Genomic DNA, 13,622 nt, shown 5'->3' with positions numbered 1-13,622 from the left:
CATAATTAGCAATTTAGGTTTGTTTTTTTTTTAATGTGAATACCTTTGTTGGGAAATTATTGCCTTTTGTAACTGTGGGGTAACAATTAGCTAATAAGACCTTTTAAGAATAAATTGAGATTTTGAGATAACAGATGTACTTATGATTAGAAATTAAGATAGTGTCTAATGATTTCCTATAGGTGATTTACTATCATAGTGCCAACAACTAGAAATCCGGCAGAAGTAAACTGAGAGAGCATCTTAGATGTTCCTGTGGATCCCATTCAGTGCCGGTGTGCCTGGGTGTGTATGCCTATGTGTAATGCGTTCTCTTTTTTTCATTTAATTTCAGCTACGACAGTGATAGCTGGTGCCCACCGTTACCAGTTCAAACTTATTTACACCAGGGTATGGAGGATGAACTGGAAGAAGACGACGATCGTGTCCCAACACCTCCTGTTCGAGGCGTGGCTTCTTCTCCTGCCATTTCCTTTGGCCAGCAGTCCACGGCAACTCTGACTCCCTCCCCACGGGAGGAGATGCAGCCGATGCTGCAGGCTCACCTGGAGGAGTTGACAAGGGCCTATCAGTTTGATATGGCAAAGCAAACGTGGTAACTGTCCTTGTTAGTTCAGGGGACCCATGCTTGCAACACACAGAGAGGGGAGAGAGTTCTTGAACATTAAATTCACTAGAGAGTCTCGGTGAACTCTGCAGCTGGAGTTAGAAATGCTTTGGTACAACTCCGTAATCATCTCGATAAGGAAATTGACTGAATAAAAGTTAAATAATTTGACCAAAGTCACACACCTGATTAGAGTGAACTGGAGCAAGAATTCAAGATCTGCTGAATTTCAGGCTCAAGTGCTTTTGGCTACGCCAGAATCTTTTCTAATGTACAGTTAGCTTCAATTAGCTTCTTCTTGAACTCACTTCCAGCATCATAATGAAGGTCTCTTTTTAGAGTCTTCAAAGTGCCTATGATTAGTTCTGTATGTGGTTGTGAATATGTAAATGTAAGCTTCTGCAAATCACATATGGTCAGTGTCAGTTATTAAAAGACCTTTTCTGGGTTGAATTAAATGAGACAGAAAAAAGCAACAATATTAGTACAGTAAATGCATCCCTAGAAAGCCCTTAGAATACACTGTGTGAGTGTATCTGTTCAGTTACTCAGTCATGTCCGATTCTTTGAGACCCACGGACTGTAGCCCACCGGCTCTTCTGTCCATGGAATTTTCCAGACAAGAATACTGGAGTGAGTTACCTTTTCCTACTCCGGAAGATCTTCCCAACCCAGAGATGGAACCCGTGTCTCTTCTGTCTCCTGCCTTGGCAGGCAGATTATCACCTGCTCCACCTAGGAAGCCCTTGGAGTAATACCTTACAGATACAAATTCCTTGTTTTCCTAATAGATTCGTAAACTTTCATAAGATATAGATGAGTGTCTACTTATGTATCCTATGAAAATACAAGAATAGTGGATCGACTCTCATAATTCTGTACAATTATTTTTTTTCTTATTTACTCTCCCTTTTCCCAAATAGTAAAATATGAGTTTGACTCTTGAAAATGAAATCTCAATGACATCTGATTATCTCAGTGACATACTTCAGATTATGTACACACTCATTGATTTATGTCCTGTGTTTGAAGTTTAATTTTCACAAAATACCATTAGCTTCTTTTTCAATAGTTTTAGTTACTGAGGTAAGCTGATAATGAGATAAATCTTATTCTCAGGGTTAACTATTTATTTCTAAATATATAACTAAATATACAAAGAGATACTAAAACTCAGAATATCACTTAAAGCTTATTACAAACATAGGTTCTTAGAACCAGAGGTTCTTGAATGCTTTCTCAATTATCAGATGTTTTTTCAAAGGTCAAAGATAATTTACTCTTACAAAGTATTATTTTTCATCAGCCTGCTTTATAAACCACTATTAAAGCTGAAGCCAGCTGCTTTAAGAGCCAAAGAATTTCCTTCAGGTTAATTAAATGAAACCCTGAAGCTTAATCATTTAAAGCAGAGATTCTAGCTCAGGGATTGTCAACTCTGCCTGCATTTTGGAATCATCTTGAAAACCTGGATGTATAGTCCCCACCCCACATTCTGATTGCTTGGTCTGGCATCTGACTAGTGTCAGCCAAGGTTGGATCACGGCCACTCCTTACTTGCTTCGTGACAACAGGCAACTTGCTTAACACTTCTGTGCTTCAGGCCTCCATTTGTAAATGACAATGATAATTCATAGTAACTGACTCATCCACAAACTGAGAGAGCAGTCCCTCCAAGACCACGCTCACTTCTCACATTATGTACAAGTTGGGAGAGTCCCCAAGATTACCCCCAGGTTTAAGATTTCACTAGCAGGAGCCACAGAACTCACTGAAAACTATAATTTTCAATGTTATAGTTTATTATAATGAAAAAATATAAATTAAAATCAGCCAAGAGAAGAAATGCATTGGAAAAAGCTAGGAATTCCAAACTCCGGTTGGTCCTTTTGGTCCTTTCCCAGTTTACTCGTGGAAAGCATAATGTCCCAGCCAACCCCGAGTGACAATATGGGTGGAGTATTGTCAACCAGGGAAGTTCACATGAGCCTTGAGTTTCAGAGTCTTTATTGGGGGTCTGTCTCCCAGATGTGGTTGACTGTCTTCATGGCTGACCCAATTTCTGACCCTTCCTGAAGGTGGGGCTGATATTGTATGACTCCAGGTCCCTATCATAGGTCATATTGTTAGACTTTCTGGAAGAGGCTCCAGCCTCCAGGTAAACAAAGCCATTTTACAGACGGGACATTCTAGAGCTTAGAGATTACCTCTTAGGAGTTCAGGGAAGATGTTTCAGTTCTCTTTGGGCAAGGTCAAATTCTTTATTTCACATCTTAGTTTTTGGAAGAAGTAGTGAGTTTATCAGAGAAGGCAATGGCACCCCACTCCAGTACTCTTGCCTGGAAAATCCCATGGACGAAGGAGCCTGGTGGGCTGCAGTCTATGGGATCGCTAGGAGTCAGACACAACTGAGCGACTTCACTTTCACTTTTCACTTTCATGCATTGGAGAAGGAAATGGCAACCCACTCCAGTGTTCTTGCCTGGAGAATCCCAGGGATGGGGGAGCCTGGTGGGCTGCTGTCTGTGGGGTCGCATAGAGTCAGACACGACTGAAGCAACTTGGCAGTAGCAGCAGCAGTGAGTTTGTACCTGTATAGTACTTAGTATCTAGCCGCTCCATAGCGGTAACTACTCAGAGCACGTGGGTTTTCACCTAAGTAGTTCACTGCTCAGCTGTCTCAGATGTCTTTCCACTCTTAGTGAGTGCTCCATAGTCACTTGCTGAAGGAGTGAACAGTTCATCTCTCCACCTGTCCCAGCTACCCACAGAGCTGACTCTGCTTCTCTCTCTGAGTGTGCTTCCATTCAGTCTAACCATGCCACCAAATGTCACACTGACTCCCCATATAGGAGGTCCAAGGATCTCATGGACAGAAGGTCCCATGTGCTCACACAGCCGCTTACCCTACTGAAATGGCAGTGCCACCATCTGGGCTGTACAGGGACATGACAGGAAGAATATTTTCAAATAATTCTGGGCTTCCCCTCCAAGGATTCTGTTCAAATTGACCCGTGAAGTGCACAACGCACTTATAAATATTACATATTCTTAATTGCAGTGGTCTTGAATGCTTTTTTTTTTGCTATGCCCCATGGCTTGTGGGATCTTAGCTCCCTGACCAGGGATTGAACTCAGGCCCTCAGCAGTGAAAATGCTGAGTCCAAACTGCTGGAACAGCAAGGACTTGCCACTGGTGGTCTTTTAAGCAATTTGTATCAAAGCCAAAAAAAAACAAAGTTGTCTAAACATATGCCATATTCCCTTTTTAATGACAGTAAGGAATAACAGGCTTGCTTTCCTTCAACATTTTATGGTTTAGAAAAAAACTCCTAAGTAGTCACAAAACAAGCCAACTGGACGCTAAGGTCCAGCTGTGCATTTTGTTAGTCATGTCAGTTGAAACTTAAGTTGCTTAAATTTGAACTTCACTTTTCTAAATTCTGAAGGAGAGACGGTAATACAAATTCTGTCTACTTCACAAGGTTAGGATTAGAGTTACCTTCTCGTTGCAACTGGTTTGCTTGGCACGCCTGATGTTCTAAATGCACAGTGCTAAGGTGCCTTGGATGGCATCACTGGCTCGATGCACGTGAGTCTGGGTGAACTCCGGGAGTTGGTGATGGACAGGGAGGCCTGGCGTGCTGCGATTCATAGGGTCGCAAAGAGTCGGACACGACTGAGCGACTGAACTGAACTGAAGGTGCCTTTGAGGTATTTTAGACTTTGATGGGGCTTCCCAGGTGGCACTAGTGGTGAAGAATCTGCCTGCTAATGCAGGAGACATAAAAGATGCAGGTTCAATCCCTGGGTTGGGAAGATCCCCTAGGGGAGGGCATGACAACACACTCTAGTATTCTTGCCTGGAGAATCCCATGGACAGAGGAGCCTGGCCAGCTACAGTCCATAGCGATGCAGAGAGTCCTCTGGACTGAAGAGACTTAACAGACTTCACTGCAGGGTACAACAGATGCAAAAATAAGTGGCCAGGATGCAAAGTAGCCACTCCTCCCCTACACTAGATTAAAGTGGAAACAACTGCCAGCCTGATTCCTGGAAGACCATGCAGGAAGAAAGCCTGGTAGAGCAGGGAATGGGCTGGCTGGAGGGAGAGGGTGTTTGCATTAAGTTTTCATGTGATGTCTTTTCTTCATCAGGGTCAGCAGGTGACATGGGTTACACAGCCTTAGTAGAACTTCTACAGGAAACCGGGAACATAATCATGTTCTTTTTGGACACACACAGAAAAAATTAGATTTAAATAGATTATTGTGACGAATATTCCTGTTCTCCTTTGTGTGATTTATTTGAACAAAAAATGCTGGGACTGTGCTTTTTCTCTGTGTATCATCCCATAAATACCCATAGGAAAATGTGCTGATCTATATTGTTATTATAGTTCTGGCAAGTCATATATGCATACCCCATTGTCTCTGCTGAAATGTAAAAACAGCACAGTAAGCTCCAAAATTAAAGGAAAGTGAGAAGATGAAATGAGTTAACCATCGCATGCTGTTTAATTCTAATTACAATTTTGTGGAATGCTAATCCATTCTTTTTTTTTTTTCTTCCCGTTTGAATCCCAGGCATGTTCAAAGCAATAATCAACCTCCGCAGCCCCCAGTTCCACCATTAGGTTACATGTCTGGAGCCTTGATTTCCGATTTAGAAACAGATGTTCCAGACGATGATGCTGACGATGAAGAGGAAGCTTTAGAAATCCCCAGGCCCCTGCGAGCGCTGGAGCAGACACCTGGATCCAGTACGGACAATCTGGAGAGCTCTGTGACAGGTAACGGAACTGATTTCATAGGAATAACTGACCCATTGGTCACATGAAAAATGCCTCGAAAATCAAATACTTTCTTATGTAAGATTTATTCCACTTCATCTATTTCAGTGACATTTTTAATATGTTAATATTAAACACAAAATTCAAAAAGGATTTGGAAATACTTTTGCTTTGCTGCAAAATGATAAGAAAATTCATGAATTTTAAAAAGCTTTAAAGACATGAAAGAAAACTCAATTATATACAAGGCTTTCATGAAAAGTTCATTCTACTGGGGAACCAAGTCTATTACATAAAAACCTTGACTTTTAGAAATGATATATTTTGTATATCAGGAGCAATATATGAAGAGAATACAATCTTAAGTATTTCACTCTGTAAAATCATTCACTGATGAAAATAAGCACGTCTTCAGAATAAGCCTCTTTAAAGTTGCACAAGGTATTATTTTTAGAGTAGGGAAGATGGAAAGCAAGATAAACTATAAATTTATGCATTTCATATTGTTGATCCAATAATTGCTGCTTTTCCAAGAAATACAGTTATTTTTGAAGTTTACCCCTTTGCTTTCCTCTCCTTCACCAAGTGTAAGGCTGCAATTGGTATTCCCCTAGGATGATCCCAGGATTGCATCCTATTTCCAAGGATGTAAATTTATCAAGTTGTATTGAAAAAAAAAAAAACAAAAACGTAAATCCTAGTGTTTTCACAGTGACTATAGAGAAAAGTAAAAGTTCAGTCCTTTTAGTCAAGTAAGTATCCATTCTTTGATACACACACACAGGGCCCTTTTACCTGGCTATAAAGACGTACCTGCTACAAATGTTTGCCTCTGTATATCATTGGGTTCTTCAGTAAACCTTACCCATTTCTGTATTTACCTTCATGACACCATTCATTCTAGGAGGCCTTTTACCACGGTTCCATTTAATTCATTTTTATTCCAACAGCTTCTTAATTCGCACTGATTTTACACTGCATGTTACAGTTCAGAAAAACTGGTGGGAACTACTTTATGACAGTGATGAAGAAGCATGGGTACCTACATGTTTTCCCTGCATGACTTCCTGAATTACACAATGTAATGCACAAGCCTCCACTTTTCAGGTTTTTGTTTTTACCTGAGGGCTGTCTGCTTGCCGAGCTAATTAAGATTTAAGAACTCCTGTGATTTGAAATCCAGATCCAGCTGAAGGTGGCAGAGCAAAAGTTTAAATCATTGAATGCAGAGAGCTAACTTATTAGTGCAATATTATGTTAAGCCCCTTTGCCTGAATTTCTAGCATAATCTCCTTCAGGGTAAAATTCTGCATATTTTTGCATATCTCAGTAATGATACTGAACTCTTCTCAGTTAGGAATGCAGTAAAAAAAATTGCAGTGATAAAAGTCAGCCATAGCCTATGTAGTTCTTTTATTAAATATTATAACGTCAAAGTGGATAAATATATCTATAAGTCAGGAGAATGACATTTTGAACTTTCACATGCTCACCTACTAATATATTTCGCTATCCAATGTGACTGTGGTTAAAAACAATCTGAATTTCTCCTTGAAGCTAGTAAAACATTCATTTCAAATGAAGCTTTAATTACTAAGAAAAACTTTTATTTTCCTACTTGAAGTCACTGTTTAATTACTACCACATGTAAAACCCTCAGTGTGTTTAGATATGTATTCATGATAAATTTATCCTATGAATAATGTTTCTCCTTAGTAAAAGAAGTTGCACTCTACACCAAAGAAGCCAAGTATGAACTCTTTTCTTTCCTTTTTTTTTTTTCTTTGGCTTTACAATAACTTTGTGGGGAAAGTATGATCAGAGATTTCATCTGCTCTCTAACATGAAAGTGTAATTTAAGAAATATGTTAAAAATAAAAGTAAATTAAAAAAAAATGATGTGTGTGTACAGAAGAATATGTGTGTCTGAAAATCTAGGTAGAGTTTGTGAATATGTGTAAAGTGTGTGTGTGTGTGTGTCTATGTAGGAGTGTGTATATGAGCATAAGTAGGATTGTGAGTATAGCAGAGCAAGTGTTTATACATATATGTGTACATGGGGATGGCCCTGAGATGAATGTATGTACGGACCAAATGCTGTAGAAATCATCACGCTAATGACTATTGCTCTAACGTGTTTATGTTTTCTTCAGACACTCAAGGCTAGCTTAATGGTGCTAAATGAGGTAGGCAATAAAACAGAAACTATTTCCATTGGGTTTTTATGTTTTTAACATGGTAAGTGCCCACAGAGAGGATTCTGATTTTACCGTCATTCACTTTGAGTTCTAAATTTCTGTGTGGTGTGAGTAAATCATTTCTTTCATCTGAATTCTCTATTTTCATTTTCATAAGCATAATGACCATTTTTTTGTGAACTAGAACTAACAGTTATGTTCCAATCTTTAAATGTTAAAGCCAACGGAAATGAAAGTTCAATGATAACACAGAGATGGGCTAGTAATTAGCCTATATGTAAAATTATTTAGAATTTCACTTCTGAAATATGTTATATTCCAACAGCTGCCACATTGAGGAACATCAGTGGTTAGTCAGGCACAGAGCCTATGTTTGCAAAGAAATAGGTATATTATTTTCAGATATTTTAACAACCAATTTACGAGGGACTTTAAAAAAGTTTGAAATAATGGTTCATGAATGGCAAAAGCCAAGAAGAAAAGAAAATATCAGTAATTCTATAGCTCATAATTTTGGTGTCTTAGTTGGTTGGTTTGTTATAACAAAATATCATAGACTAGATGGCTTAAACAGCAAATACTGGAAAGCTGGGAAGTCCAAGATCAAGATACAGGCAGGCTGGGTTTCTGGCCTGAGCCCTTTTCCTACAGGAAGCCATCTTCTCGCTATGTCCTCACATGGCAGGAGAGCTTGCTAAGGTCCCTAGTCATACCATGATGACCTCACCCTCATGACCTCATCTAAACTTAAATATCTCCCGAAGGCTCCACCTCAAAATACCATAACATTATGGGTTAAAGCTTCAACATGAATTTTAGGGGGATGTTATCATTCAGTTCATAATACTCAGAAATGGAAAATATATTTGAAAATCTGTTATTTATTTATTTCCACAGCAAATATTTATTGAAAATCTATTCCTTTCAACTGCTTGGCTAGAAATTTAGGTTTGATAATAATAGTAATATTAGCAACTTGCACATATACAGCCCTTAGTATGTGCAGGGCACTCTTCTAAACAGTTGGCGGTTTTTGGTATGAGTGGCTTTGTGAGCTAAGAAACTTTCTTACATTTTTAAAGGGTTTTAAGTAAACAAGAAAAAAACATGTGAGGAAGACAGCAAAGCCTAAAATATTTAGTATCTAGGACATGACTGAGAGACTAATACTTGACTTGAGCACTTTATAGAAACTTCCCAGGTGGCACTAGTGGTAAGGAACCTGCCTGCCAATGCAAGAGATGTAAAAGACATGGGTTCAATCCCTGGGTCAGGAAGATGCCCTGGAAGAGGGCATGGCAATCCACTCAGTATTCTTGCCTGGAGAATCCCATGGACAGAGGAGCCTGGCAGGCTGCAGATCATAAGGTTGTACAGAGTCAGACATGACTGAAGCGACTTAGCATCCACACACACCTTGTAGAAAAAGTTCACTGATCCCTGTTCTAAGGTTTTAACATATATTAACTCATTTAATTGTCACAACTCTTTATTTATTCTCACTTTATAGACAAGGAAATTGAGGCACAGAGGGGTTTAAAGACTTTTTTAAGCTCACCCACCTGATAAATGGCAGAAAAATATTCAAAATCAATCAGCTTTACTCTAAAGACAAATTATCATGATCTGTCCTCTGAAAATGCTCAACTTTTTTCCTAGTCTTTGGATTTAGCATATTTAAGAAGAAAATTATTTCCTGGTCTCCTCTCTCCCTTTCTATGCCTGTATACATATATGAATAAATATATATTTATACAAATCCAGCATATTATTTTATATCTGGAAACAATTTTTACCCCCTATAAACTTAAGATCAAAAATTATAGTTTTTAGATGTAACTTTTATTATTTGTTTTTCTCACATTTAGTTCTATATTCAGTTATACTGACTCATGCTAACAAAATTCAATTCTATCACCACCTTTTGTAGGGAATCACATTTTTATTATTTTCATTTAACTTATACTTTCAGTTTAAACCTATTTGGTTTTAGTAAAGTAGAAAAATGTTTTGATTACAGCACATCACACTCTCTTTTTGCCTAGAAAGTAAACATACAGGATTGTTTCAGTCTTCAGGAATATGCTTGTACTATTTCTGTCTAAATGCCAAACCCACTGCTTTGGGGTAGCAGGATAGGAGAAGCCTTTAATACACATTTTTGGTTTTTTACTTCCATGGTGGGAGTCAAGGGTGAGTGTTCCCTGTATTTAATGACTCTACCACAGGAATAAAGAAACAGAAGACAATAAGAGAGAGAACAGGAGAAAAATGTCCTGAATGTGAAGCCAAGATTCTAACTGCTTCAGTGATCACAAAAAAGAGTGAGAGTGAGTACTATGATGTGACTGGAATAAAACTTTCCTTAACTGCTGGACCCTACATAAATAACATGGTTGAAAGGAAATCAGGGCTCTATATTTACTGTATTTTATGTTGTTGGAGATTTTTGCTGCAAGTCTCAAAGCAGATTACTTTGAAAACAATAAAACCTGGCAGCCCCACCACCTTACTCAGCCACACAGCTTTTAAAGAGCCGGCCACTTAAAAGCATGACCTGATGCTTTGCTTTTGCAAAAAACTTAAGGGACATATTTTCACAATAGGGAAATTTCAGAGGTAATGCTAAAAATGATTAAATAACTTTCTTAGACATTCTCCACAGCTCTGATGTAGTTAAAAAGAAATTAAATACAGACTTCAAAAGTTAACAGATAAAAGTGGAATATCATATATTCCACTTTTATCTGAGTAGATCAAATGAGCAGATGTCATAGGTCCCAAGGAAGAGATATTTTTAATTTCTTATTTTGCTTTCTGTCTATATTACACGTTCCTTTCTCTGAGGAATGTAGGTGAATTATTGCATTATTCAATACATTTGAGTGAAAGAGCTTCTAAATATTAGACATGATTTTCTACATCCAGACAGAGGTCAATATTTGGATTGATGTGTTCAAAGACACTCAGAGCTGAAGATTGTGTTTAACAGATAGATAGATTGTACTAAATAGAAAGAATTCATGGATTAAATATTTCCTTAAAAAAATGGGGGACAGCCAGTTTTTGTATCTCATAAAAATGGTAATGCAACAATTAGCAGGGTCATATTATAAAGCATACAGTTTACTCTAGCTTAATGGGTCTAAGGATAAGCATCTATCAGCAAGGAAGGATTTAGCATAAAATGACATGTAAATGAATTGATGACTGATCATAAATTAATTTTAGTGCTGAAGATGTAATGGAGACCCAGCAAGATGCCACTCTATCATGGTATTTTACTGCTCAGTAACATTTGAGCAACAACTTAATGTCCTATCGGCAGTTCTTCTTTAACAGCTTGAATAAATTTGAGGGTTTTTTTGGCTTTCAGCAATTTTGAAACCTGAGAAATTTGGAAAGATGGAAGATGCAAACACAAATAAATCTGGCTATGTGACACAGATTCATTTTTCACTAGATGTTTAAATATGTATTGATTATGTTTGGGGCTATAACATGTCAAATTGGTATGGATCGCTTGTAATTTGTGAAGAATCTCTACCTTAGCTGTTTTACCTAGTGTTGGTTTCAATTTTCATGGTTATATTTGCATTTATGAAAGAAAACCAATTGTAACAATGGCCTACTTTTCTCTCTGTTTTCTTTTTTGTCTGCACGGGCTCTTTGTTGCAATGCATGGACTTTCACTAGTAAAAATGGCTTGCTTTCTAATTGATGAATCACTGTTTTCTTTTCTTATAATCATTGTCTTTTTTTTTGGTAATAGTTTACATAAATCCTCAGATAATCTTTGCTATTTAAATCTAAAGAAAGAATGGTAGTGACAGAGAGGTGAAATTAGTAATCGTTAAATTTTAACAATTTTACAATAAGGAGGGAATTCAATATATGTTATATACCTTTTTATTCATAATATATTGCCAATTTTCTTTAAAAATATTTGCAACAATGTACCCATTCCATATATCATGGGTATATATGTATATATGTATCATATATACTCCATATCTCAAATAGAGAGGATGGCTTGTCAAAGATAAAAACAGAGGAACAAAGAGGGACAGAAAAAATTTTCTTCTGTTTATTTGTTTGCTTCTTGCCCTCCGATTTGGAGGCAAACTCAACTATGCTAAACTGAGGGCACTTGCGCCTTCTTAGTTTGGGGTGATGAGGTTTCCTATTGTCCATCATGGGTAAATCAAATTTGTATGTTGAAATCTTCATATGAAGGACTAATTACATCACTTTTTCCTCATTGTCCAAGTAATCAACAAGAGTTGACTGACCTTATACTCCTTATTTAATAAAATTTCTAGGAGTTACTGTATGTTCTTGCTGTAACTAAAATAAGGCCAAGGCTAGGAAATTACACATGGAATAAAATCACATATGAATTTATACTGAATAATAAAACTATTGAAGACATTTAATTCAGTATGCAAATATTTATTGAATGTGCAATGCCTCTGTACATGAGGTATTAAAATGCATAACAAGTAGTTCCTGATCTCCAGAGTTCCATTGTCTGGAAGAGAAAACATATGCAACAAATTCTAGTTTATAGTGTGTATTCATTTGCTCAGTCATGTCCGACTCTTTGCCACCCCATTTCCTCTGTCCAAGGAATTTTCCAGGCAAGAATACTGGAGTGGGTTGCCATTTCCTACTCCAGGGGAATCTTCCTGACCCAGGGATTGAACCTGATTGTCTTACATCTCCTACTTTGGCAGGCAAATTCTTTGCCACTGCACCACCTGGGAAGCCCAGTTTGTAGAGATATAATCAAAAGTGGGGTCTGGCTTACCACTCAAAAAGCCAGTAAAAAGACAGATTGGTGGAAAGGAAGGTTTGCTTTGTTTTGGATACTGGCATGGCAGGGTTGGGGAAGAGGAATGTGGTCCAAAGGCACCTGTCCAGTGCCCACCACTGATAATCAGTGGGCAAGACCTTTTATAGGCTGTGGAAGGGGGCAACATGCAGAAACAGCATGTGTTGATTGTTTTAAGAACAGTTACTTTTCAGTTCCAGAGTCAGTTGGTTCCCATTTCTTGAGGCCAGTTCTTAGAATTGTGGCAGCTTGTGTCCTCACTACAGCCTGGTCATCATGTAGTGAACTTCTTTACCTTGTGGGGGTTATAGATTCTGGGGGTTCAGAATCTATAAGACAGCTCACAGGGTATGACTCAGGATGTTATCTATAGCTCTTGAGAGGAACTAAAAGTCCTTGAATATGCTTAATGACTAAACTATTATTATTTGAGCTCCTTTGTCTGTTTTCCTTTGTTTTTGCATTTTCTCATTTCTCTGATTAAACTTATCCTATGACTAAAGTTTTTCCACAGACAAAAGGCAGGCAGAGGACATGGAGGTAAAGGACCACAGGGTCTGCTCCATTTCAGAGATACGATATGCTGTTTATACACACTGTTTAAAGAACACAGGAGGTAAAGAGATTGAGTCTCTTAGGACAGGGTTGAAGATGAAATCGAATCAGAGTGGTAAAAGGGATGATTTGGACTTCAAAGTTTGGCGGTGGGCACTAGAGTTAGTAGCAGTCTAGAGATGTGTCAAAGGAATGAGAGGAAGCAGGAGAGGTAACGAGGCACAGGCTTTTAGAGGGATAGGACTGGGAAGGTAGGCTGTGCTACGTATTGACGGATCTCAAATACCTCAGTTGGTATTTAAGTGTATTGACAAACTAAGTAAGGCTTTGAATGGAGAAACAGAATTATGTGATTAATGTTTCAGGAAAAAAATAATTCATACAACAATGAGGAAGGTAGAAGGGACCAGAAGGAAATCAGGAATGAAACAGGAGAAATAGAAAAGGAGATGGTTGTTTGGAGAGTGAGTTTCAGTTAGTTGGCACAGATTTATTTGCAGATATTCAGCAGACATTAAGAAATACTGAAAATAGGACATAGGAAGGACCAGGACTGAGTTTTCCTATGTTTTGAAAATTTCCTCAGTTCTAGGATTTCGTGTTCTTTTGTGATCACTGGTTGAATCACTCTGATTT

At 38.0% G+C, this 13,622-nt stretch overlaps 1 protein-coding gene across 6 annotated transcripts in view; it reads left to right on the top strand.

The window, feature by feature from the left end:
• The window catches only part of ROBO2 (roundabout guidance receptor 2), a 653,625-nt gene that overhangs the window by 620,889 nt on the left and 19,114 nt on the right, over positions 1–13,622 (top strand). For all 6 annotated transcript variants that reach the window (XM_040227106.1, XM_040227089.1, XM_040227083.1 and 3 more), the window contains exons 23-24: positions 335–595; positions 5,194–5,399. In XM_040227106.1, the coding sequence (XP_040083040.1) occupies positions 335–595; positions 5,194–5,399 (467 nt within the window). The remainder of the gene's footprint in view (positions 1–334; positions 596–5,193; positions 5,400–13,622) is intronic.

Source organism: Oryx dammah, unplaced genomic scaffold, assembly GCF_014754425.2.
Source record: "Oryx dammah isolate SB20612 unplaced genomic scaffold, SCBI_Odam_1.1 HiC_scaffold_2, whole genome shotgun sequence".
In the NCBI taxonomy this organism is placed as follows: Eukaryota; Metazoa; Chordata; class Mammalia; order Artiodactyla; family Bovidae; genus Oryx; species Oryx dammah.
Note: the sequence above shows the minus strand (reverse complement) of the source record. Positions and strands in the feature narration are given on the sequence as shown.